Source organism: Genypterus blacodes, unplaced genomic scaffold, assembly GCF_046128005.1.
Source record: "Genypterus blacodes isolate CSIRO-AG114 ecotype Tasmania unplaced genomic scaffold, CSIRO-AGI_Gbla_v1 ptg000055l_1, whole genome shotgun sequence".
NCBI lineage: Eukaryota > Metazoa > Chordata > Actinopteri > Ophidiiformes > Ophidiidae > Genypterus > Genypterus blacodes.
The window spans coordinates 5,522,480-5,550,417 of NW_027466867.1; the positions used below are offsets into that span (position 1 = coordinate 5,522,480).

A 27,938-nucleotide genomic window follows, 5' to 3' on the forward strand; every position below is an offset into this window, starting at 1 on the left:
CACTTCATTTTGCAAGTGTAGATGCATGCACGGAAGTTAGTTTCAGAACAAAAGGGCACAGGTGGTTAGATGCTGTGTCGCTTTGTCAGTGTGTGTGCCGTGTTCTTGTTCCTCTCGTAAAGCTGTAATAGCATGATGGAGTTTTTTTTAGTCTACCTTGAGGAGTACAATTATTTCATGCTCAAGCACTCTGTGTGTGTGTGAAGTTGCTGGGAAATTCTGCAAACCAAAATCTCTGGAGCTTGTGGAAGATAGAAACGGGGACTATGTCAGAAAACGTCATTAGGCTTTTGAAAGGTAATGCCTGTTTATTTTCAGTATTTTTTATTGAAATCACATGTTTAAACTAAGTGATAAGGTACAGTATAAGTAACTATTGGAATATATGATGGGAATATATTAAATATCTTTAAGAAACAGAGTCTATCATAATTCATATTGTTACTTAAGAGAAATTTAACTGAAAAATTACCAATGCACATTTGTATTCTGTTGTTCATAATGCCCATTACCTTCAGCTGTACAAATTGAAGAGAACACACACAACAGACATCAAAAAAGTTACCAGTACACATTGCTATGTAGTGGCAACTCGCTCATGTTGGTGTTTATTTGCATGTTCTGCCAGGTGAAGAGAAGCCTCTGTACAAACATTTGCATGTGTCATCACATTTGTGTAACGCTTGAGTGAGGAAGTAAATGAATTCAAATATATGATGTGGGCCAACCTATTGCCTTGACTGCGGCCGAATGAAAACGGACACGTTAGTCTATAATATTCTCAGGGATTAAAATCTAGTCAACAAGTCACATTCCACACCATTGTATTTGGAAAGTCCTTGAAAATGTTCAATATCAGTTGTTCCTTTCTACATCCTTCGATTTGATCTCATTCATGCAAATGAGGCTCATACATGACACTGATAGGCAAATTGGGTCTGAAGAGGCCACAGTTAAATATCTCAGTCTGTGTTCACTCATTTGTACAAACTAACAAATTCAAGAGGCTGAGGTATTTCGAAGACGCTTCATTATTTACACCAGTGAGACAATTTCCAGTTTAATGATACCTACAGGGAGTGGACATCAAAACACAACGTTACTGCTTTAAAGGAGAAATAAGAGGTTGAGCACTGAGCACTTGTGAATGACAAACTATAGTTAGATTATAGACAAATACTTTATCTGTGGAGGGAAAGCTGTGATGAACATAGTGAAGTTCTATATATAAACTATTTATCTAGTATTATCTCCATTAACAGCATGACCTCAGAATGGTGACATGGCTCTTTTCTTGCAAATTAAATACCACACAGCCCCTCCCTCTCTTTTTTAATCATCAGCTATGGAGTGAATGATGTGAAACAGCATATGATTTTATCTGAAGTATCGTATGCAATTCAGGATGTTTCTTAATATTTCTTAAATTTCGGGGTGTCCAGTGTTACATGTTAGTGTTACTAACCAACATCCCAGGACCTTACCGTGTTTTCTGTTTCTCTTAGATTGTGAGCTGTTTGTTAGGGAGATCCTCGAGGATGAGAATCTCAGCCAACACGCCAGAGAGACACGGGATGTTTTACTGAATAACTTCAGGGTGGTCCATGTTAGGTAGGACTTCCGGAAGCAATGACCCACACTTTATTATTGTTGAGTTGGGATAACATTAATTTACAGTGTCACACTGTAATTTTTACGACACCATTAACCAACATTCTGCTTCTAATACTGCTTAAGAATCCCAATTGTTGCTTTAATTGCTTTAAACACAGTTTGCGACATTACGTTGAAGGAGCTCATTTACTCTAATGGCTTCACCTTCAAGGCCTGCACAAATTGTATTTTCAAGTATATATTAAACATCCTCTTATTTATTATGCAAACATTTTAAAGATGCTATGTAATACTAATGATGATCATGACAGTTCAACATTTTGATGTGATTCGATTTTCAAAGCACAGGGAACGGTTGATCAATAAGAATGTTCTTGTGTCAAGCGTCACGGCTTTTACTCCGAAAACAGCCGCTATCCCCTCTGTCGACTGCACTGCATGGTAACACAAGTGTGAAGAAAACCTGTGGTTTTGTGGTATTCTGGCAGGAAATAATTTTTGAAGTTGAGAAGCAATGCTGTCTTAAGACTTAGCACAGAGGACAGGGCAATTCACTGCAAAAGATTTAAATTTTGTTTGTTTTACTTTACAGCAATCCTCTGGAATTTCCTTTACTATGTAAGTCCCCTGAAGTAAACAACACCAACACCACTCAGATGTGGTGTTGGTGAAAACCCGTTTCACCCGTTTAACATTATCTGAAGGTGCACAAAACTCTCACATCAATTCTATTGGTCTTGTCTCATCATGCATTTACTCACTAGCTTATTGTATCTCTTTATTACTGTTACACACACACTTACGCACAGCGGACTCCAGGCAGGAAGACTTCTCAGACGACAACCAGAGTCGCTCGGGTCCGTCGGATGATGCCTCAGTTGCCTCTGACTATCAGGACGAAGGAGGCCCTGATTGTAAGTAGCCTGGATCTGATGCGTGTGTGTGTGTGTGTGTGTGGGTCCGCTTGTGTGTGTGCTTGAGCTACTCTCACAGTGCAGATGTTAGAGCTCAAAAAGGCCTAATTCTGCGGCAGCATTTGAGACACAGCAACACTCACAGATGTGCTTGAGAACACCGGGAGAACAGATGCTTAGATTTTCATACCTAATTTTAGTGTAATTGGCTTTGAAGTATATTGGATCTGCAACATTTTACACAAAGCGGCACAGTTTTGTGAATTTGTTTTTTGAGAGTATAGCATTAAATGCAGGTCAATATTGTGTGGCGTTCCATGTGGCGTCTGACATCCGGTTTACCAGGGACAAGAGAGGGAAATTTTAATCTGAGAATAAACCGAATGAGACGTATCTGTCTGTATTGCCATTGTGAACACTTTTCTCCCGCAAGACCACAGCGTGTTAGAAAATTAGAGGAGGAATTCTACACCGACAAAGGAATGGGGCCGAGGAGGAGCCATTGTCACGGGAGACAATGTGGAATTCCTGTGAGAAAACTGCACAACAGTACTTTACTACACATGTTGTTCTAGACACATTTTCACACCTCCGCCCCACCCCAGGAAGTGTGGGAGGACCTTTTTTGAATATTCTATGTCACTCTCAAATTTAAAAAAACAGCCGAACATCAGAGAGATTTTCCCCCTACGCTGGCCTCCTCACCTCTCTCTCGGCTCCGGTGACATCAGCGACTCCTCCTTCTCTCTCTCTCCTCTCCCTCCTGGTTCAGGTAGGTTGTAGGGATGTGTGTGTGTGAGAGATGGAGTCTGTGGATAGCAAAGTTCCCCTAGAGCTCCCTCCAGTGGTAAGCACTCATCTCCATCCCCAGTTTGTCCCCCTGAGCTGTGTGTGGAGGAGTGTGGGAGGTGTGGAGGCGGCCCACACAGAGCGGAGGCTTTGTAGCTGAGGGCTAACACGGTGATTGATTGACCCCGAGCCCCTCTATTCTTTCACAACCGGGTTTGAAATACAACACTGTACCTGAGGGGCCATATGTGTTCCATCCCTCTCTGCCTTTATCAATCTTTCTCTCTATCTTCCTTTCTCGGACTTGCCCTCCCTCTCGCTTAGAGTCTTTGTATTTCTGACTTTATGTGCCAGTTAATAGCCCTTGACGTGACGTGCCGCAGGTGGGCATCATTGACTCGGGTGCCTCAGGTGCCCGTCTCTACCCGGCTCTCCTTTTCAGTTCCTTTCCGTAGGTGAGGCAGGAAACATGGGGACTTTTTCTGTCAGAAAGGAATATGGTGTTGTGGTTTGTGATCATTGTGTGAAAGCAGTTGTTGGTGCCAGCTGGATGTAGTCAAAATGATCCCCCTTATTTGGAATTTGCTTAATGAACTCTTCTGTCCTTTGCCCACAAATGAGTAGCTGCAGTCTCTCTCTGCTAATTTGGGAGAAAAAAGCACAAATCATGGCAGATGGTGGCGAGATATACCATGAGACAATGGTAATTTGTTTTTCGGATTTGTTTGTTTTTAGAACAAAAGCCAGAAGATTCATGTTTATGGCAACATTTCCCTTTCGAAACAAAGTGAACCAAACCATAAAAATGTTTTTAGAAAAAATGTCCCTTTAGGCTGTAATGGTAACGGGCAGAAGTACAATCTCCGCCTTCTGTTACCGTGGTGTGGGATACTTGTTACAGCTTGAACACGATGTTCCGCCATTTTTAATGATAAACGTGAGAAATCATCAGTAATGCATCACCACCAGAATGTACTTTTTGCTCTTATTAGTATTTTACTTTAAATATGACATACTGACGCCCTGTCGCCAAATAAGTGCTTTCAAAGAAGTAGGCATTTTATTGCCGGATCAATAAACATAACGTTTACACCTCACGGCGCTGTGTGCTTTTATACGGGCGCTGCCTGTGACCGTGTTAGCGCAGTGAATGGCCTGTGTCCTCACTAAAAGGGCATGTGGAGTTCATAGTTCATCCTCTGTTCACTGCCAGTTGAAAGGAATGGCTCCACACTTTTCTACTGGGCGGTCCGTTTCAAGTGAGGAGGGGGTCGCTTGTAGGGAATAATGACTGGAGCACCTAATGAAATCAGCGACGATTTTAAGGAGGAACAACCGGCTTGTGGTGGTTTGCTTTTTATTTCATTTTTCTTCCGCTCCTTGCCGCAAAAGAAACGGCAGAATAGCTTTGTTGTGAAAATCCAGTGATTTAGGGGGAAACTGGCGGGCTGTGAGGAGGAACTTAATGAAGTATTTTTTCCTCTTAAGTCTAATTGTATCATTTTATTTGAGCCTACTGTACACAATAGTGACTCTGTGACTTGGAGAATATATTATCCGTGGTAATCGACTGCCTGCCTCGCCTGCTCTGCTCCGTTCCCTAAGCAGAGAGTGAGCGAGTGTGAAGTCGATGGCTGCTTTTACACGCGGGAGGAGCCTGTGCCGTTTGATTAGATGCGGTGGCCTGTTGTCTTCACTGGACTGGGTGACACCAGATTTGTAATGGCTGACAGGAACAGATGGAGCCTCCATTGTTAGCCCGGGTGTCTGCATGGTAATGTGAACTGAGTTTCACCCGCCGACCGCACCGGTGACCTGACCGCGCTTGCAGCCTCACCCAGGCCTCGTCTGCACCCTCCTCTCTCTGTCTCCTTCTGCTATTTGGGGCTCACGCACACACACACACACACACACACACGAGCGCGCAAATGTTTTTTTTCCTCTCTCACCATCAGATCTGCTCTACGATCCCATCTTGCACATTCTCCGACATGCATCTTTAACACACACTAACACACACACACACACACACACACACACAGAGAACATGGGAGACAGCTGGAGATGTGGGGCTTTTAGCCCTGTCACGCTGTTTGCAGGTCAAGTTTACGAAGTCGAAATGGCCCTGTTTGTTTTTCTGTGATTGGGGTTCACTGCTGGGCGCTCGGGGATGTTTGCTGTGGAGCTGCGGCGATGACAGAGCGGCGCAGGATGAGCTTTGTTTCAGGGGGGCTGTGCATAAGAGATGGCGCTCACGATATGTCACCCCCCCCTTTTCTTTACTATGGTAACGATTCTATGATGATCTCCCCTTATAGGCTGCATTAGCACAGGTGTGCATGAAGTCCCTCAATCATTTATTTTCCGTATTCCATTTTGCATGTTTCTCCCCCAGAACCACATCGTACCCGCTCACTTTACCCGCTTGTGGTATTTTTCGCATTGATTGTATTGAATGAAATGATCTGACATGTACTGTGTAATAATTTGTCTGATCTGGTATATGTTATCTAATCGTCTATGTTCTGTCTGGGAGATCATTTACTTTGACGTATAGGCAGGTGTGTGGTGTTGTGTAGTGTTGCCCTATTTAGAGAATGCCAGAATGTGCCTCCTGTCAGTGATTACTGTGCTGGCACAATTTCCTAAACCAATTACTGGCAATAGAATGCAATAGGATAACCAATTTGAAGTTATGTCTTGCTGTTGCCTATTTCTCATTTGAATATGAGGAACCAATATACAGTAACAACATTATTACGCTGTGCTGGTAAATAGAATATTAAATCTGAATTTTGTCATTTTGGCTGAAGCTTGAGAAAGCTCTATAGAATGAAATGCAGGTTCATATTCCGGTCTCTTGGCCAGTGAATTGGAAATAAAGCCATGCCAGCTCATGAATGGATGTTCCATATTGGGCTAATCAGCAGTGTTTTTGTTGGCATCTGGACTTTGTTACAAGTGAAATGAACTCTTAAAAAAGCTAACAAAAAGAGCAAATGCTTCACAGGGGAATACCGACATGAATGAGAATGAGAGAGCACTCACAAACAGGAGGGAGCCAGTATGTATCTCTGACAAGCTTGTGTCAAAACTTGGCTCAGTAATCTACCTAGCCGCTGGGATTTCATTTCATGGCCGCACCTGGACGTCATTTTGTGTCCACATACATCACCTTGCAGCTTATTTTGGCGAGTGGCCATGTTGTCTACCCACTTAATGAACTTTTGACCTTTGGCCCCCTCGCTCGGCCAACCTGTGACCTGTCTGAACTCGGCCCGGAGTTGCCTGAGCGATCGGCCTTTCTGTCACAGATATCCCATCCGTCTCCGTCGTTTCTTTGGACGGCGAGGAACTGCTGGAGCCATCTACTGTATCCGTCCGTCCAGATTATCTGCCTGGAGATTAATTTTTCACCGCGCTCACAGGTGCATGGATTTTGTGACATTTGGATGGCGGCTGCTCATTTGCGAGGAAGTGTGGAATATGTTAATGACCTCCACTCTTCCTCATTTTCCCTCCCTCTCCTTTCCATCCCTCCCTCCGTCGCTGCCTCTGTGCTTTGCTAGAGACACACACACACACACACACACATTACGAGGCAGGAGCAGGCTGTGTGCATCGCTGCGACTGCTTGCCATCAGGGTTCAAAAGTTCACATTATTCCCCTAGGGCTACTGTGCTGCTGCAGATGCTGATAGTCTTTTCTCTCTCTCTCTCTCTCTCTCTCTCTCTCTCTCTCTCTCTCTCTCTCTCTCTCTCCCCCTCTCTCTCTCTCTCCCCCTCTCTCCTTCTCTCTCTCTCTCCCCCGCACTCCCTCTGCGCCCTCTCTCGCTGTTTACACTATTAATCTTGTACACTCTCTCTCACACACTCACTCACACTGCCTGGCAAGAAGAGAGCGGCTTGAAGGGGGGATTTGGACGTATATAACCGAAGGGCATCCATCACTCTCATCTCCGGCTTCACCCCCACCCTAAAGCGACGCGGCGTAGTTTTTTGTACACTCTCTGTTTGTAAGCCCGTTGCTACAGATTTTCCCTCATTTGCTCTGTTTTTTATTGTTGCGTTGCATATAATTACATCCCTTCCTCGCCTCTGGTGTAAAGCGCCGTGTTGAAACCCGGGGAAAACAGGCGAAGGTAAATGTGCAGCAGTCCATCTGTAAAGAGGCGCAGAGGCAGAATGCAAAGTGGGAAGCTGGGGCAGGGTGGCTCCTAATCTCCCCCAGAGCTGTCAATGTCACAGACAAATAGCAAAACTATCAGATGCAGCGGGTTCACCCAGAGGTTAGCGTTCCCAGGTACCTCCTGCATTCACTCCCTCTCTTTCTCCCCCTGCCTTGCAAATGAGAATTTGATTTTGCCCTCCACTGGAATCCATTTCTGGAGATGAATGAAGTTTCAATGCCAAGCCCAGGTGGCCCCGCTGATTTCTTAGGGAAATAAATGGAGATGGGAGAGATGTGTTGGCCTGTACACAGACAGTGACACGGCGGCTCCCAATGCCTCTGGGATCCCTCTGTTTAATTGTTGCTGTAATGTAGCACTTTGAGGTCATTAACATGCCCTTGTGGAGTTATTCGGAGATGTTGAGGATGCATCTCTCTTTGAACTGGGATCTCCGCACAGCCAGGAGAAGTCAGTGTGTGTGTGTGTGTGTGTGTGTATGTGTATGCGCGCGCCAAGTGGGACAGGGTTGCGGTGTGCTTGTACGGTGTTGGAAGATTCCTTATCTGCATTGGAAATTATTGCCAGTGATGTATGGCAGCCTGTGTTGTAAGTTAGCTTATCTGGAGGAAATAAAATAGTGTGTGGAAAAGAAGCCAGTGAATGGAAAAGCATTTTATCATTGTCTGAAAACTTTTTCCTGTTTGGCAGTCTGAAAAATGAACTTTGGTTGTTGTTTTGTTTTTGGTGTCAAAACTAAACAAATAGGCATTTGAATAATTAACTTTAAAATATAAATTTGTAACAATGCGTTTCACAAATGAAGTGACATCATTTTCTGAAATTCTAGACCTAAACCAGCATGTGTAAGTAATTGCTTTATGTAGCAGTTGTGGATGTTTTGCTTTGTTTTGTCTGGACTGACTAATTATCTTTTTGATCACAATTTTGCAGCTTGATAAAACAGTAAAAATCTGCAAATGTAACATTTAAAAAAGGCTTGCATTTTACAAATTATGGCAAAGGATTTAATTCACTGAAAAAGGCAAAATACACGTTTAAGTATTATTATCCTTGTAGTTTTGTGCTGTATTATGCTTTACGGTAAACACATTTTTATATTACCGCAAAATACGATTTAAATGACTTCTGTGGCAGTTATTGTTGCAGTCTGATATACTGTTTTCTACAAATGGAGCGGCACAAAGTCAGTTGTGGTTCTGATTTATTTTTTTTATTTTTTTATTTGTTTGAAAAGACGTTGATTTGAACTTTTAAAAATGGCAGATATGCAGTAAATCCTGTTTTCATATTTATTTTACTCGTCTGCAATTGTCACTTGGCATAATAATCTTTTTTTATTGCCAAATGTTTTCAGTTAAATATAGTCATAATAATTTCATGTCGTTACTGCAGCCCTCTCTAAATTTTCTTTTTTTCTGTACTGTAACAAAATAGGAACTATAATGACAAATCACAATACAGTATGTGCTTCTTTACCACGCGAAGGCCAAAGTCAGTCATCATTCTGGTTTCATATTTTTATTAGTTTGACAAATTTTGCTGAATGGAAACCTGCTCGATAATGATTGTTTCATAAATAATACTGAAGTGTGATGCAAATTTTAAGACTATAATTACAAATACAGTTAAAGGTAGTCTAGAGTCAAAGGGGGAAAAAGTTGTCCCGATGAGTAATTAGCTTGTTGGATTTGAAAATTTTATGAAATTATTAATTACATAAACCCCAAAAATTTTCCAATATTTTAAAGATCAATTAATTATTTGATCCTCTAAAAATAATTAAAATGCTTATTTTAGCAGTAACGGGAAAACCTCTGCATCAGATTTAATCAAGGAAGGAATTTTTTATCAGCTTTTGGCCTTATGTGCAATGAAAAACACATTTTTCTTTCACACCTGTTGCCCCCGGAACTGTTTGAAATTGACGAGAGTAGTCAAAGAAAAAAATTTGAATAATATAGCTGTTTGTTGGCATAATATGTAACCGCAGTGTCTATATAACAACAGTGATTACATCGCTCACAAGACGCTGCGCTCGCCAACATATTTAGCTATCATTATTGCTCAAATTATATTTAAGGCATTTTAGGGGATATAATAAAAGCATTTTAAAGTTGCAATAACCGTACATTTAGAGGTTGAGTGTGTTGATTTTCTTTGAGTGTTTCTCCCTCTAGGCTCTCTGGTTGACTGTGTTATATCCCGTTTTTATCACAGATCTACCGACTCTCCTGTGGGCCCGAACTCCTCCATTGTTGGTATTTATATTCCTACTACTGTTTTTTTTGTCCCTGTCAGTGAAGCAGCTGAAAACCATCCCCAGCGATTAGAGGATCATTGTATCTGCAGTTAAGCATTTGAATAGTGGTAGTAAATCTACAAAAGGGAAATTCAGGGTCGCTGTAGACACTGCTTATGGCTGCCCAGGGGGAAGCCGATGTCACATAGTAAATTTAGCCCCTTAGTGTCTTTACAGTGGCCGGCCTGTGATGTTTGAATGTAGGAATATAGCGGCGTGGAGCTCGGGATGACTTGACATAGATTCCTGCGTAGAGGATTTAATTTTTTTCCTTCTAAATTGCATCAAGGACGGCAAAAAAATAACACAAATACCAAATTTCTCTACGTGGCATTAAGGTTGAACTCCAACGAAACTTGCAGCACCCGAGAAATTTAAACAGCATGACCACAGTAAGTTACTGCTGTAGCTTCTTCCCTGAACATTAGTGTGAGACATGGAAGTACATGGAAGTTCCAATTCCACGCTATTCTATTCTGTTATCTTATAGATCCGTAGAGTGAAATGTGTCACTTAACCTGCTTGACTTCCCTGGTTTAAAAAAACAACCTCTCCTGCATACATTTCCAGGCCCATTAAACATTATTAAGCGGTGCACAGGCATCATGCACCCTGATATAATGCACTGCATGTTTTCTTTGGCTCAAACACATGCATTAGGAGGTTCTAAACACGGTTTATGTATCGATGACTGGAGTCCTAATCAAATCAGAGGGAGGAGAGGAGGCCAGGGAAGACATTCTGCCCTTAACCTCAGTGCCTCTCTGTCTCTCCTCGCTTCTGATGGCCGCCTTGCTGGAGGGACACACAGCAAAGGCCTCCCACTGTAATGAGGAAAAATGTATCAATTTAGCTTGGCCCGCGCGTAGATTGAGAGCCGGGTGGGTGAAGGTGCACTGAGTGAATCCTTTTTCCTAATCAAGGACAGTATCGGAGAGGATTGCGGTCTCACTGGCTTCGTCTGTAGAATCAGCAGCATTCCTCCTCGTAGCCCCCTCAGGGCCGGGGGAGCCTCTTTCTGCCTTCTGTTTCACCTCATCAGCAGAGTTCATACGGGGGTCAGGTCCTGCCCCCTGATGCTGCATTCAATGCAATACCTCTTGCATCGAAAGGCACTGTGAAAGCCCCCGCGCTCAAGGACTAAGCAAAGGAGAAAGAAAACATATGATAACTAGCCGATCCTGATCCCCACCTGTGCTGTGGCTGAGTACATTACTGAGTTAGCTGCTGCTCTCATCCATTCCACTTTGGCTACACACTCCCATATAGATGTATTAATCTACTGAAATGTTGAATATTAACTGAAGAATATTCTGGTTGTATGTTTTTAGTTAATATAGTTACATTCCTAGTTTATAATGAAGAGGAGAATATGTCTTTCTGTAGCTGGGGACAGTGCAGTGGTTAAATTAAAACCCGTCAAGTCTCTAACCCCCTCTGTCCTACTGTCTGAAGAAAGACCTTTGACTTTAGGCTCCTTCTGTTGTTACTGTAGCATTTTCAGCTTCTGCAGCGTCATCAACCTTTCTTTTGAACCTTTCTTTTTGTATTTTCGTATTATCTTTCTTGCATTATGCCCACAGTTAGATATAATGTAACATATTAGTCCTCCCACCCAACCATTTCCCTTCATTTTGATTCACTCTCTGCCCAGCCTTTGATTGACTTTCAGCCTAACTAAAGTGGATTTTAATGAGAGAATACATTAACTCCCTCTGGTCATGCTAACATAAATCAGCCTTTTCTTGCGGGATCAACTGCTGAGCTCATAACACCATGCTGAGAGAGTGTGAATAACCAAATGAGAGATTGCGGCTGTGGCAAACCGCTGGCAGCTCGGATGCATTGTTGTGTATCCTCCGAGTTTGAAACAAGTTCGGGTCGGCAACGGAATAGAGCACTTTACAGCACGCGGGTCAGCTCGCTCATGAAAATGTGCCTGTGTCAGGATCAATTAAACACATATCTCTGCTCAATTTCTATTGATTGTTTGCCTCCATTTGGAAATTCAACGGATTCTAATTGTTTCTCACTGATGACCACTGAGAACAGTTAGACTCAGTTAGCCTAGCCTATACAAATCCTCACCTTGATTTAGGAAACCAGTGATGAGACTGTAGTGTTCCATCTCTCTGCCGCTCTGTGTCGGTAATTGCACTCAGCTAAAAGCTAAATAGGTTATGCTGAAATATCAATAAATTGCCATCAAATTAATGTCAATATCAAAGCCGTGAGTGGTGCTAATTAAAACGCAAAAGGGATGAAAATGAAGTCATGGCGTTGCCCTGAATAATTGATAATGCAATTTATGATTTTTATGAAAGAGTGCCGTCTGTCTGCTATTCTGATGAGGCCTTAATTAGACGCATTAATGTGTCTCTTTGTGCCGATACTCAAACTCAAAATTCAAACACCATGATGATTGTTGGGTTTTTAAAGCCTTGAATTACACATTTTCAAATAACATTACCTCTGAATATCCACTTAAAACTTCATTGTTCCCAAAGAGGTGTTAGCGTGTAATTCTGATTAAAAGACATTGTTCAGTCTGGGCCAATCAGAATCTGTTTTTATTTAGGGAGGAATGAAGGGCATGGCGGCGCTTGAGCCAGCATGCTGTGCTGCTACCGTGTGGAAGAATCGTGAACTATTGGGCTCCTTCTTCCCTTTTCAATACTACCGGCTGAATGTATCCTCTGTTTGCATCCACTCGGTGTAGTTGCACTATTTCAGATTCTTCCAAAGGGAGACAGTCAAGTGAAGTCAGGTCAGCCAGCGTTTAAGTGTTAAGCATGCATGAATGTGTAATGTTTATTGACTCAGGCAGATCAGAGTGATCTTGTGTTGATTTTGTACCTCCTCATCTATTAACCGTGCTCGACCTTTGAGATAAATGAAGAGTGAGGGAAGCAGACGGATGAGGGGATTAGAAGTGGGCTGCAACAGGGAAGCAAGTCCAGAAAAATGGACGGACTGCTGGTGGATGGATGAGGTGGGGGGAGCGTAATGACCGCTGTTTGTTATGATGTACTGAATCGGGTTCCCTTTGACAAAACAGTCCTTAGCACCTTCGTATTTATAGTGTCACCAGTCAGTCCATCCACAAAGGCAGGCTGATGATATGTGAGTGCGTCAGTGCGGCGAGGTGTCCGGGCCTCTGCTCCGCTACGACCCGATCATCCGTCAGGGCCGCGAGCTGAGGCCGTCTGGGGTTATTAGATCACACTGGATTATGAACTTCATGCATAAATCGGACGTTTGCAGGACGAAAACGTTAGATGGCTCGCCAACATCAGCTTTATTTGGTGCTCTACATCAAAGTTATGAGCTCAGTGAATTGCCTCAGAACAACAAGACTTTATTGAAGAGACAGCATCACACAGTCGGGTGTAGGCACACAACTGGGAGCCTTTGGCTGATTTTTATGAATGAGAGCGAGGTTACTGTTTAATGTTGAGGAACCCTCTTTGTTTAAACCAGAGGACCCAGTTACAGTATGACATGTTTGGCTTTCCCAGCCGTTAAACCGTTCCTTTTCAAAGACGACGGACCGCGGGGTATTTCCTCGACATCGGTGCCCTGAATGGGACCGACTAGTGCAAATGGACTTTAAATTGTTCCTGTTTTTTCAGGCTAAAAAGGCGACTTGTTCTCTGTGTAAAGGCTAATGCCAGGTGATTAATGAACACAGCGGAAGTGGAGCTTTGTTTTTGACACGTGGAAAAAAAACAGGTTGTCCTGATGAGGCATCGGGCGGAGAATGGCCCTTCAGACTGGCCTGGGGCTCCGTTTTAAAATCTTACCACTAATGGCTAAAGGTGAGGAAAAAAGGACAAATAGGGTGGATTTCTTGTCACAACTTCAAAAGGTAGAGCTTGGAACATCCTGTATACATGACCTCTTCCTGGCTTGGAGTCGGCAGGATATTAGGTGGAATACATTATCGCTCAGCTGACACCCGCACTATTTCACTTAACCTGCTCCAGTTGTGCCCTTGTTTAAATGACTTGCAAATTGGAGAGAGTTGTTTGAATTCCCACTGGCAGGTCTCTCCCATTAAAAGTGCAGTGTGAGCAGATGTATGGACTGCAGTGCTCAGCAACACTGTAAATGTATTGATCCCGGTTCACTAAAGCCGAGACGGGGATGTATTTGATCCACCGTGTTGGAGACTTTATGTTTATGGCATTTGTGTGCTCTCTCTCTCTCTCTCTCTCTCTCTCTCTCTCCGCCACCCTCTCTCTGTGCATGCGTGTGTCTTGCTTTGGGAGCCATGTACATTTTAATTGAGCTATTAATGAACATTTTATTAGGTACACAATGGCGGATAACATGATTGTGTGCTGCTTGTGTTGACAGTCTTTGGGGATATTCCACCAGTGGCAGCTCAGGAACTCGGCAACATCTTGAAGCAAGGTCACTTGGAAAAGAGACGAAGAGGTATACATACATATTGATAATTTGACATATACTGTGTGAGTAATTAAGTGTTTTGTTTTGTGCTCAGTACTCACAATGTCCTTTTTCGTTTAGACCACAGCTTCTTCGGCTCAGAGTGGCAAAAGCGGTGGTGTTTACTGAACAACACCGTATTCTACTACTTTGGGAATGAAAAAGGTTTGTTTTGAAAATGAGCATGTTGTACATACAGTATTAGAGGTGCCCTAAATCATCCCTACATGCTTACTCTCCACCCTATAGATAAACAACAGAAGGGTTCATTTTATATCAATGGCTACAATGTGGCGCTAGTGACCAATCTGCGAAAAGACTCCAAAAAGAACGCCTGTTTCGAGCTCAGCGCCCCCGGACAGCGGACCTACCAGGTCTGTATCGCCACAACAAGCCACAGTACTAATTGTACTAATTAAGAATATAGCAGGTACTTGAAAAGAAAGAAAAGGAGTAGACCTTGATAGATGTTGTTTCTGGAAGTTGCCTTCTGATTTTCATGTAGCTGTTGATTTGTCGGTCTGTGAAATTATCAATTTTTCTATCTTAAATATCTAAATCCTATGCAAATACGATTTGTTCAGAGGATTTAAGTGACATGTTGACAGTTGTGCTACACAGTGAGTAAGCTGAATTGATATGTCTTTGTTTAAGTTTGCATAGAGACAGATCGGCTGATTTAAAACCATCTGTGGTGTCTCCACTTGTTGTTGTTGCCGTGTCAACATGGGAAATGGATTTGTATTCTGATTGTTATTTTTCTTCTGAAAAAGACTCAGAGTTGTTGTGTTTTTGTCACTCTGGTCCTACAGTTCACAGCCAGCAATGCTCAAGAAGCCAGGGAATGGGTGGACCAGATCAGTTTTGTGCTCAGGGGTAAGCCACATGTCTTCTTACTTTTTAAAAGTCACAGTCTGATAGCATAATGCAATTATATGAGGCCCGACCTCCAAACTCCCTTTATCACAATGTTCCCCTGAAGTTTGCTTGTGTTTCAGAGGGGCAGAAAGGTCAGATGTGAAAGGGAGTCCTTTATCATCTCTGACTCCGATGAAAACCACCCTATCCATCACTAACTGCGCGGCCGAACAGCAGAGTGCTGAATCTCTTCCGTCGACATTTCACCCGCCATGTCATGTGCACCGCCTTGTAGCACTCCTGCCCTCCTTCCCCCTGAGCGCTCCACCCCTAACCCTCCTACCAAATTCCAACTTACGGGAAATTGATTGGTAGATGTTCTGGTTATCCTCCTGTGACATTGATTTCTGCCCAGCCGATAGTATACGGCAGGGGGACTTGATACCCTGTGTTACAGCGGCCGGTCGCCTGCAATGAGACGGCTCCTCCATCTAAACAGGCAGTTGCGAGTCGTCTGCTCTAAAACGGGCTCGGCCGGGCCACTGATTTGCGGGAAGTAACAGACACCCGGCAGTTTGTCTCATTTCCCTCTTTCCCTTACTACAAAACACAGCCTGACCCAAAGATATAGATTCTTTCACCTCTCAAATGCTGAGAACAGTGCTGACATTAGTGGCAAAGCATAATTTGATTTTTATATTAAATGTTCGTAATTTCAACTATGACAAGGGGATGGTTTCAGTGTGTGAGTGTGTGTTGTGAGTGTGTGTTTGTATGCCCCCTGTCCTTGCTGGTTGTGCTGCCAGGGAGAAACCACACAAAGATTTCTCTTACTTCCCCCTTTAATGTATGTGTGTGTCTTGTGTGCTGTGCTGTGCTCCATCTTCACGCTAACAGCGCCGATCCCGTTGTCTCCTCGTCCCTCATAGATCTCAGCTCCAGCTCCATCCCTTGCGATGACTTTGAGGATGAGGAGGAAGTGGAGGAGGAAGAGGAGGCCTATGATGATATTGACAGGGTAAACGCCCCTCCCTTGCCACGGGCCGGCACTGGCCAAGTCTCTCATGCCAGCCGGGGGGAGTGGAGGAGCGTCCAGGGAGGGCAGGAGACATGGGAGGCTGACGAGGAGGACGACGATATCTATGAGGTGCTGCCAGGTATGAGGATACGGTTGCCTTACACGCAAAGATGGAGGAGCAGGCGGCCACGCGGATAAATAGACAGGAAGGCAGATAGGTGCAGCACACACAATGACACTCAGTCAGACAAATAGACAAACACACAGTCTCTCCCCGTCTCTCACAAACACCCTAAGGGACTTTCACAACAGTAGATGGTTTTGATAATCTCTCCTGGCTGTGATATTTGTTTGGCCAGGTGCCCCCCATCACAGCACCCCCCTGACTCCATCACTCATTATAAATCAAACAGCACTAATAAGCATGCCAGTAGTGAGGTTGATATTACAGAGCCACATGGGGCTGTAAGGGGAAGCGTCCTCATAAACTAACAGCGTCTAGCTTTGTCCCCTCTCTAACCCCACTGGCTTTGTGGAACAGACTTATCTGTTTAGAAACAGTTGTATGTTGTTGAAATCAGCAAGAGCTTTGTAGTTCTGAATGCTCTCTGATAGAGGAGCCAATTAGCTAATGTTGCCAGGCAACAAATAGCCACTAAGCAGATTTTGGCTAAAATTGCCTAGCAACAGCAATTTAGTTAAAAGGAAGTAAAAACTGCATCTCTCTGGTCTTAAAATAGTTCTGCACTGCTTAATATCACATCTTTAATAGATATTAGAGTTTGATTGAGAATGTTGCGAGACTGGAGCCCCGGAATAGAGAGCGAGAGCAGCTCCACCCAAGTCCCCACAGAGGAGGAGAGTGTCCCATGTGTCAGGGTGGCTACAAGATCCCGAGAAGGACAAAAGGGGTGATCCGATCTTTTCAGAGCCGTCGTCCATCACTCTTTCTATTAAATAAGATACATCAAGATTCTGTTTCACTCAGTGAGTACATTACCTTTGCCAAAATCACTGGTAAGAGGGAAATCAGTCTTCAGACTGTCATGCTGGCGTTCAAAGCCATCTGGGAAGAGGTACAGACCCTGACCACAGATGGCATATCAAATGACCGGCTCTTTCGTTCACTTTCTCACCCCTTCACTTATCAATCATTCTGCACCTCTCTTTGGTCACTTACATACAACTTCTCCACGGTGAGTAGATACTGTTAGATGGTCAGACCCTCACAGTTACTGTCATACGTCCAAACAGCAAGGAAAGATTTCTATTTAAAAAAAAAAGTAACTCTCTTGCAGTAACTGTCTCTTGTTAACTTTACTGTTAACACGCCATCATTCAATACCACATCTGTTAGAATCCATCTCAAGTTGCTTTCGTTCCGTTTGCTTGAATATTATATTTTTTTCTGTCGGGTTTTATTGATAGCTTGTCAAATCTCAGTCAGACTTTCCCAGATGTGCCCTTGTCACATGTATTTTGTCAGTGCAGTAGCTGGTGAGGCAGGGCTGAATAGTTTTGGAGCATCATTTTCCAGGTGATGAGCTGCCTTAATTTTTTGTAGCAAAAAGCTGATGGGGGCTTTGTGCGGGGAGAATGCAGAGAGATGGCGGTATCGGCTCCGGTGCTGATGACTGATTTTATTGACTGGAAAATTAAATCACTTTGATATAGAAACCGTTGGCCCATAGCGGTGGCCTCTCCACTGAAGGATGCTCTTCTCAACAGCGCTTGAACACTGCTGAACAAATGTTTGGTTTCTTAGCAAACAAAATTACAGTCTCTCTTTTCCCCTCCGGTGGCTTAACGGCAATGTATGACATTTTCCTGTTTTTAGGAAACCCATAATCTTGCATAATGCATTAATTTATAATCATATCTCTGCATTTTAAAGAAAATCTGAGTAATGTTGTGTTTGAAACATTCTATGATGTGAAATGTGAACATGTTTTTGCGTGTGTGTGTGTGTGAGAGAGAGAGCGGCAGAGTTAATAAAAAACAAACAATTTAATTATATGACTTTTAACATCAGACTGTCTTTGAATAAAACAGATAGTATTCTTTAGGAAACACTTTCAAGTCAGAAATACTGGCATTGATACTGGAACAGGCACTGAACAATATCCAGCCCTATACTGGTCATATGATCAGAAATACAGTATGTATGTAGGTATATATACTGTGTGTGTGCGTGTGTGCGTGTGTGTGTGTGTGTGGCGTCCTTCCCTCTGTTCCTGGAAGCAGAGGAGCAGGTTGTGCTGGGGGTGGATAGTGTTGCTAGGTTGTGGCATTGCTGTCAGCCTGGTAGTGTAAGGATAGATGTGGGAGACGGAGGGCAGGGATATCACTGTGTCACCGCTGGGTGCCACGCCCCATGGTCAATAACACGTCCACCTCCACACGCATCAAAGGAAGCCATGCATTAAAATTTTCCAGCTTGGGACTCTGATAAATTGGACAAATTGATTCAGATTCAGGTGTCTTGACTGTTGAAAGCATTGTAATAATCTTGTGATGGGGACAAAAAGCAGGAAATTGTCTGTTTTTTTATTACTTTTCATAACAAATGGGATGGGATACATTTTCCATCTCAAATGTAATTTTTTTGTGTGTTTTGTATATTCAGAAGACGACTTTTCAGATGCGGTGGAGAGCGGCGAGAAGAGCAGCAACCCAGGTCAGAACCTCATTGTAGTCTGCAAGCTTTCCTCCTCAAGTCTCATTTTTATTCCTGTAATGCTTTAACAGCACCAACTCATTAAAATAACATCCCAATGATCGAATTCCGTTTGTGCGCATTGTGTGCATCGGCCCCCCAACTTAGGAGTTCACAGTAACCGGCTGAAAGCGGCTGTCTGAAGACTTGAGAAAATAACATTGTCTCGTTGTCTTATTTAATTTGTGCTCTGCATTTCCTCTCAGCTTGGTCATCAGATTACGCTAACTACTACCAGGGTTTATGGGATTGCGAGGCTGACGAGCCAGACGAGTTGTCCTTCAAGCGGGGAGATCTCATCTACATCATTAGCAAGGTCAGCATCGGCATCAGCAACAGTCATTCAATACACACTTCAGCTTCTTACAGAATTTTGTCCGTTTTTAAATCAAAAATGATACAAATCAATACAAATTGCGTTGCGCCTTTCCTTTTTACTCATAATGTGAAGTTACAATTCCTGATTAGATAAATCCCAAACGTAATTATAGGAGTTATTGCTGTAGCTTAGAATTAGTGACATTTAATGCAGATGTTCAAAATGTGTAATTACGTAAGGGTTAAACAACATCGAATCCAGTAATCGTTCTGTGCTCATTTACTTTATGAACACGCTGATATCCCCAACATCTAAACTCCTCTGTTAGTTAGCACTTGTATCACAACGCAAGAGAGAAGCACCAACAGTGGCATTGTCTATTCCTGAGCCACCAGGGTGAAGAGCCATTCGGGCGCTGTGTAATGGTGCTGTTGTTCATTATGGAGCCTCTATCACAGGGGTTAATTGAGTAGTCAGCCATGCGAAGCTCTCCTTTTCTGTTTGACATAAACTGCAGGTGAAGTCATCCTGCATTTCAGCTCTTTTCTCTCAATCTATTTCCCTGTGTTTTATGGCCATCGTGTAGTAACATGCAGAGTATCTACCAGTGAAAAGCCTCCCTACTGGAAATCAATGACTTGTAATTTGGGCACTTTTACTCTGATGCGTACAGGGACTTGTTTTCTAGAACGTTGCTATTGGTTGGTTTTACAATCGAATCATTATGCGCTTTATTTATATTTTCTAAGGAGCGAGAAGGAGTGGAAATGCTGTAACATTTTGAGTATTTTGTGGTAAAGAATGAGGAATTGTTATTCTTTCAACATCACAATTACTTACATTTTTAAACACCAATAGCTTAAGAATGAAAGGGCTTATAAATACATTATGGTTAAAAATAAACTGTTTGTAAACCTATAAAGGCATTATTGTCATGTTAAATTCAAGATTTATAATTAGATTAGATTTAGCTCCAACCAAAACAAGCATTATCATTCTGCACTGACTGAAAATGAGCCTTTTGTTGAAACGGGTGAATGTGGTACAGGTGAAATATGCTCCTCACAGAAGATGGACTTTTAATTGAGGTTCTCTTGGCAGTGCCAGATTAATGAGATGCCACCGCTCTCAGTCTGTGTGTGCTGGTTGATAGGGGAAAATGTCAAAACAGCCTTGTCCATTTCTCATATTAGGATGATAAAGGCACCCTACTTTGGAAAACAAAGGGGACCTGGCTCTGTGCTACAAATCCAGCCCAAACATCCACGGCTCGGCAGAGAGGATCACCTTTCACTGTACGGATAACGTTGCCTCTTCACTGGAAACCTTAAAAGCAAACCAAGACCAGGTTGGATGCGAGACACGGTCGCAGTGTCTTACAATCTTAATGCCACAGATTACTCTTGTTTTGTCAAGCTGTACGCCAAAGTCATAACATGGTGACAGACTAGCAGAGAGTATTCTAACTGTCCTCTAATGGATTTAAAGTGAGGGTCTGGCTGTAAATTATTTAGAGGTGATCTCTGGATGGCTTCCGATTGTTTGGTTTTGTGTGACGACATGACTCCACCCGTGTCCCATTTTGCGTCCTTATGGCATCACATTCCCCTCATGAATAGCATTATTTGGATTATAGCCTGTAATCGGCTATTTATTTTAATGAGCCCTTGGGGAGGGCTTCCCTGCTCCTTCTACGTGTGTGCACACAGGGCCTACTGGTGTTCAGTTTTTACGGGGGATTCCTGAGAACCCCTGACCTCGATGAGTGAAATACGGGCCCTTGGATAGAATTCAAGTCTGTCGCTTAACTGGGGACCCAGACACATGAAATGGCCGTAATAAAACTGGGGCCCATAAATTCTGTTAGAGGGTGGGAGGCCTAGTTGTCTGTGCTGTTATGTCAACACTGACCATAATTACAAGGTAATAAGGACACGCTCTAAGTGCTAAATCAATGGTGCTAACAAACTGTTATTTTTAAAGCTAGGATGTGATTGACTGCTGAAGTGCAGAATGGGATAGCCACAGGCCTGGTGTCATATGGCTGTGAACTGAGGAGAACATGCCGATTGTAGAAAAGACCCTCATCCATCATTATTGATCTCTCACTTACTGTAAAGTGGGGGCATTTTTACTGTATTTGTGTTTTTTTTTTCCTGTGTGTGTGTGTGTGTGCGCGCGCATATCTGTGTATCAGTGACAAAGTAAATAAATTAGGAACCTCACAACTCATATGAATCCCATTAGTTCAAGAGAATTAATCTCCTGGTGTGCCGCTGCTGCTGGTTGCAGCGATGCCTAACTTGCCTTCCAGAGAGCTTGATGGCAGCAGCGCTCGCCGGGCTGATACATGGCACACAAACACACCGGCAAATCCATCTCCTGGATTTGCTCTGGCATTTCATTTCTGAGAGCTTGCATTTTTCTAATGCACATTATGGCTTTGTGCTGACATTTTAGTGTGTAATGACAAACATGGCTCTGCTCCGATTTTTTGCAATATCACACACACACACACAATTTTTTAGGCTTGATTTCAATTGTTTTAGTGTTTCATCGGCCAAAGCTAACCTGCCTCATAGCCTGTAACATGCTAAGCAGGATTTGTTTTAGTATTTAGGTGGGTTATCATTGTACAGGATTCATTTACTCGCAAGATATCTATAGGATATCTCTCCTCCCACACATTTACCTTGTGTGTATCCTCTGCCAGCCGCGCTCCTTGCTAAACCATACAGATGTCCTACATATCTGCCCTTTAATTTATGTAGCCAGAATCAAAAGACATGGGCTCTACAGGTCAGCTGTCACATTCCTGTATTCCCACAGGCACTCATGGAGAACGGCGGGATGGAGTGGGAAGAGATTTACGACATAAACCCATCCAGGGTCCTTAAAACTCTGGCAAGCAGCGCTGCCACCTCTCCCTTTCTCTCCATCCCCTCGCTCACCTCTCTTCCTCCATCCGCTGTCCAACCAAAACTCACAGAGGGACGCGAGTCGGCCAATCAAGCGCCTCTCCTAAACTACAACGTCACCTCACATTTGGCCCAAGTGTTCCATTGGAGCCCCTGTGTAAATGGTTGGTTAGGTTGTTAGACAATGAGAACATGGACACCACTGACACCTTGTGGCGGTTATCAGCAGTGTTTTTTTGTGTATTTCGCAACTGGAAGAGATTTTCCTTAATGACAACTAACATGCATACCAAAAGCTGATTACAACCTTACAGGATTATCGCCTGTGACAACCGAGCACATGTGCAAATTATGATTATAGCTTCATTATAGGATTATAGGATTGTCGTATTATTAAAATTCAAACTAAACAATAAACTCCTACCTGTGGCCATGCTGGTCTTTACGGTCATATCTGACTTCAACGCGATTATACAAGCTGGTTTGCACTGCTGCCCACAGGTCACACTGAGTGAATACAGCAGAAGAAAAGGGAAAGTGGGAAAACAATCAGATGGGAAAAGTCAAACAAGAGAGACAAAGAAGGGGGGGGTCCCTTTATTCTTTTGTTTGAACCCTGTCCCCCCCCCCCCTCTCCTTTCTCCTTCTCTCTGTCACACACCCATTTAAAGACCCCTAGCTGCTATTGTAGCCATAGACACCACGACGCTTTAGACAGGCAAGACATCCTATTTACCACCCAAAGTAGCAGGGGGTGAGTCTGGGGTTTGGGGTCATTCAGGAGGCAGCGGTCATCCCCCGGTCAACTACAGTAGGTCATTATTCAGCCCAAGCCAATAGCCCAGAACCGTGGCCGAGCAACCCACCCCCCAATCCATTCTGCTTAATTATTATAAATGAGGGGCGGCGTAAACAGCCATCATTACAGACACTCAGCGGCATACACAAATCCACTTTAAATTGCTATTAAGTTAAGGAGCCATCCGTAATCCCAGGCGTGCATTAGAAAGGAGCGAGTAGGTTTTCTTTTTATTAAATCTCATCGTCCCTGAGATATTTTCAAACGTTCTCATGCTCTGTCATGTTTCCACTTTGAAGCCAATTCACTGATTTAATTAAAAGCCCACTTGGAAAAAAATGGACACTAAGTAGCCGTTTCGATCTCTGGTTGTGTAGATTTTATTATCCATATTTTTAGATGATTTTCAACAGGATTCTTTTATATATTTAACAATTTTTTTCAACCATTTTCAGCTCTAATCAGGTCATTTATTGAAGACTTAACGAGTTGCACCTGTGTGAGCTTTTCGAGGGGCTTTCTAACCTGATTGCCGTTTACAAATCGCGGATTTGTGCCTATAAGGGTTGTCCATGTTTCTTTGTTAGGGTGACCAGTGATGGAGGAACTGCAGAGCTGCGGCGTGTGATGACTCTATGTAGAGGAGAGCGAGCGAGAAAAGCAAGAGCGAGAGAGAGGCAACGGGAAAATAAAACGAGAGAAAGAAAAAAAGGAAAAGACAGTGAAAAAGAGAGGATGCAAGCGGAAAGGCTGTTAGAGGAGAGACGGAATAGGAAGAAAGCAGGGAGGGGGTTGGAGATGGGGAGGATGCGAGAGAGGGAGGGAGAGATTGTAACACCCAGGCGGCGGGTTCAGCGGCAGGGCAATGAGAGACTTCCTGCGCTCCATCACGCCCAAGGCCTGCCTCAGTCAGCTGGTGGCCGAGGAAAGATGCCTCATGTGTCAGGCTTATTAGCACTCCCCCTAGTTTGTATGCATTTGGGATTTTGTCTGTGTTTGTGTGTGTGTGTGTGCATGTGTGTGCATGTGTGTCGTCTGGCAGCATTTGTGTCTGTGTTTCAGAAAAAGATGAAAAGGTGTAAAGAAAGCATATGCAGTCACAATCGCTTGACAATTTAACATTTTACCAAAAAAGCAAACAAGATGCATTATCTGAGCGAGAGAGAGAGAGAGAGCGAGAGGGGGGCGGGGGGGTCGTTTGCGAGCAAGTGTTGTGTTTGTGTTTGAGACAAAGATGACAAAGGTGAAATCACAACACGATGTAACAATTTGCCCCTGAAAAGGTGCCTTTCTTCACGGCCATATGTAGATATTGCTGTTATGTTTAGGTTACCGTGACAGCGCCGTGATGCGCCTCCTGCCTCACTCAGCCTTTGTCTTTCGCCGCACCCAGCCAACCTCGACTCACCTTCTCCCGCTTCAGGCTTGGGTAGCTGTCAATCCGTCCTCCGGTCGGGAACATGAGCGATGGGCCCATCAGAATGCCACCATTAGCCAGCCCCCTGAGTGGTAAATAAACGATCGCGCCGGTACACTGCAGGTGTTGTCATGGCAACCCACTCTCAGTGCCAGCCCCGCCCACGTTCATTCTCCGCTCTCTCGGCGGAGGAGTCACCGGGAGGTCAATGAGTCAACGCGCTGCAGCCGCCACAACACGGCGCTGTTTGCCATCCGCACACACGCACATGCACACACACACACACACACACACACACACACACACACACACACATTGTATTTGACCTGCATCCAGGTTGCAGCAAACGCAGGCTGTGTGATATGTGTCACCTCTAACAAATTACACATTCATCGCATCCTTGCACCTCCTCTCAATGTGAACGCAGACATTTCTCAGAGCTCAGACCTCTCAGGGACGTTTTGGGTTTCTAACCTCGTCGCCATGTGATCTCTGTCGACGACCGCGTTCCAGCTCAGGTGAACGCTCAGACCGCCAGCTCGCTTTTCAGTCACATAGCAACAGCGAGCGGAAATATGCCCCTTTGTCATCAACCTTAGTATTTTCAGAGCTGGGGACTCTGTGCTTATGAAAACAAATCAACATAAAAAAGACTAAAAGAGAAAAACAAACAGAAGGAAGAGGACATTGAGGAGTTTGCATAGTTTTTGTCATTTGGATAATTTACTCTCCATGCCTCTTGGAATGTCCCTATTACAGCAGGTGTACTCTGGATGAACCCATTTCAAGTATGAGGAAGATGGACTCTACACGCCTGACAGACTTCCACCGCCATTGGCACCCACTCTGTGATGTAGCAGTTGTATTAAAATGGCGGCGCTGATAATCCAAAAGACCTTTCTCAGGGAGAATTTGAGACCGACTGCACAGATGGGCCGTGGAGATAAATAAAACTCTCTGTCACTACGGTTGGTGGAATAGTGCTGCGACGCCCCCAAGGGAGAGAAAAACTGTTTCGCTCCCTCTATCTGATGCCTCCCCCCCGTCCGTCTGTCTCTCCTCTCCTCCTCCTCCGTTCGCATTCTCTCAAATGAGGACGAGTGCCAGCTTTCCGCATCCAGGCGTTTCCCTCTACACACAATGCAGATGCACAGAGGGCCCTTTTCCCCCCCTTTCCAAACTTACTTTTTCCCTGTGTCACAAGCTCCAATTTACATTTAACCATCAGCGTTTGTCAGCGATGCGAGCGTGTAGTGGGATCATCGCGGTGTCAGAGCAGTTAGTGAGGTTTGAGAGGGGAAATGATACGGCCTGGATGATTATTGTGGCTACCTACACACGCTTTAAGAACAGTCGAGTCTCTTGGCTTGTCACGGTCGAAGCAGCTCATCCATCCTGGTTGTCCAAACACTTCTCATTAGCGGCAGACCTCTCATTCCTCTGGCTGCAGAGAGGTGTCAGGTCAGGATGACAGTGAGGCTTTCACAATGTGCCATTTATCAATTCAGGGTAGGCGAGTTTGCGCGCACAACTAGGCCTTGTAAGTCCCAGAAGTGAAGCATACTTCTATTCTGAGGCGTGTATAGATGAATTTGATCAACACCCCGCTCGTATGTCATTGATTGGAAAAAGGCCAAAGTTGTATGTGTGTGTGTGAGCGTGCGTGTGTGTGTGTGTGTGTGTTTGAGAGAGCCCAGCGTTCGCACAGCCACGCTCGCTCTGCTGTAGTACGGATGGGAGACGGGCGGCTCTGCCTCCCGTCAGGGTGGGAAAATGATGGCCGCCTGGTGCCTCCGCTCCTCTGCTGGGCTTTAACTTCCATCTGATCCTCTGCCAAATATTGATTCAGCAGTTAGAGCCCAACTGTGACGATCAGCTCATCATATAGCGGGTGATGTAATTCGAGTTCTTAAAATGCATTGAGCACTTAAATGAATGAACGGAAAGATTTGATGGTAGTTACTCCTGCCATGTGTTACAGGAAACCTCAATGAATCATGGACTTGGCTAAATTGTGTTGCGTGTGTGTGTGGAAAAGCAGCAGTGGAGTGCACAACACAACTCGCACAGAAACTCCAACCTGGGGAAATTGAAATGAGCTGTACAGTTACAAATGGCCACATTTAGATTTTTATTCAAATACTTATACATATAATTTACCGTATAGTCTTTAGCATTTAATTATATTGTTCTGTCTTGTTCTGTATCTTGTTTTGTCTGTAAAATGTCTAAATAATAAATAATGACAAATGCCCATCCAAAGATACCAAAGGACACCAACAATAAACACAATGGCTTTTAATTAATTATTATTAGAAAATATATAAAACATATTGGGAGGCTTATATCTTGTATTTTATATAATTTTTAATAATCAAAGGTTCAGAGTCTTCAGTGTTAACACAGCAGAGAAATAATGGTACTTGTAGTTAATCTGGTTATGTTTAAAACACAACTTTTATTTTACACATTGGGATAATGGTAATGAATCCCTGTGTCCATTAAATTGCAGCGTATTTCCCGTGGCTTCTGTGGACCCTGGACTCTCCCGGATTCCTTTTTTACTAAAGTTGAGTTTATACAGTACAAGAGCACTTTTATCCAAAAATGACTTGCACTGGAGAGCTTCTTGTAGTTTAGTAGCCATTAAAAAGGATCAGGGCCGTGTAGAATTGCAGTTCAAATCATTCAGATGGTTGTTCTGGCGTTAATGCGATAAACAATACACTCGGCTCAGATTAAGCTTTAACTCTGTGTTAGATCCTCCCTTCATCTGGTGTAAATGAGGCCCGCTGAGACTTACTCGTTCTGTGTTTGCTCACGTTTGGCGCAGGAGTACAACATTCACGGCTGGTGGATAGGCGGTCTGAACGGCACTGTGGGTATCGTCCCCAAGGACTTCCTGCACCCTGCCTACATCCTCTGAGCACCAACAGGTACAGAGACACTCTCTTATCATCAGCATTATGGACCATTACTGTGGCCTAATACACAGAAACGGTCCCCCTGGTACTCATCCAGATTGCCATTGAGGTATTTTCAGTCGTTGACCTGCCATTATGGCATCTGCTGGCTGGAAGAAGTACTGCATAAAGCAATCCAAACGCCGCAATGGGCAATGCGTGAGAATAAATATGTGCAACAAAAGCATGATTACAGCGTCAGTTGTCCTATTTAAGAAAATGATTTCCTAATACTGTTAGATAGGCACAGCTTTAAATGAATACTGAATTATTAATGTACCTGTTTCCCTGATAGTGTTTTGCTTTTTTTCCTCCACAGAGCTGCTGGGGACACATCACACACACATGGTTGTCAGATAATCTTTTTTTTTTTGAAAATGATTCTCTTTCCTTACATTGTGCGTTATATCTTGTAAATCGCATGTGATTGTACTTTTTTCATGAAGATACCATTTATAAAAGCCCGGCCTCCTAAATTTATGCTCCAATTAAATAACTGCTGTGTACAGATATGTATCAACCAATTAGTCAAAATGAATAATAGGCAGAATAATTTGTCATCGTAACAACAAATAATGTTCTCTTTTTGAAGTACAATAAATGTTGTTTCATTACTGGCACGCATCAATCAACTGAACAGATGGTAAGTACAATGTGTGGAATGAATAT

General features: G+C 43.6%; 2 protein-coding genes across 2 annotated transcripts in view; one reads left to right on the forward strand and one right to left on the reverse strand.

Moving 5' to 3' along the window:
• cdk5rap3 (CDK5 regulatory subunit associated protein 3) overlaps positions 1-27,938 on the reverse strand; it is a 69,572-nt gene that overhangs the window by 17,974 nt on the left and 23,660 nt on the right. The window lies entirely within an intron of this gene.
• On the forward strand, positions 27-27,883 carry skap1 (src kinase associated phosphoprotein 1). Its single transcript, XM_076151658.1, has 13 exons — positions 27-297; positions 1,506-1,611; positions 2,207-2,232; positions 2,424-2,528; positions 14,169-14,249; positions 14,343-14,426; positions 14,511-14,635; positions 15,074-15,137; positions 16,049-16,276; positions 18,764-18,814; positions 19,060-19,169; positions 27,140-27,242; positions 27,589-27,883. The coding sequence occupies exons 1-12, from the start codon at positions 267-269 to the stop codon at positions 27,230-27,232; spliced, it is 1,104 nt and encodes a 367-aa protein (XP_076007773.1). The 5' UTR covers positions 27-266; the 3' UTR covers positions 27,233-27,242; positions 27,589-27,883.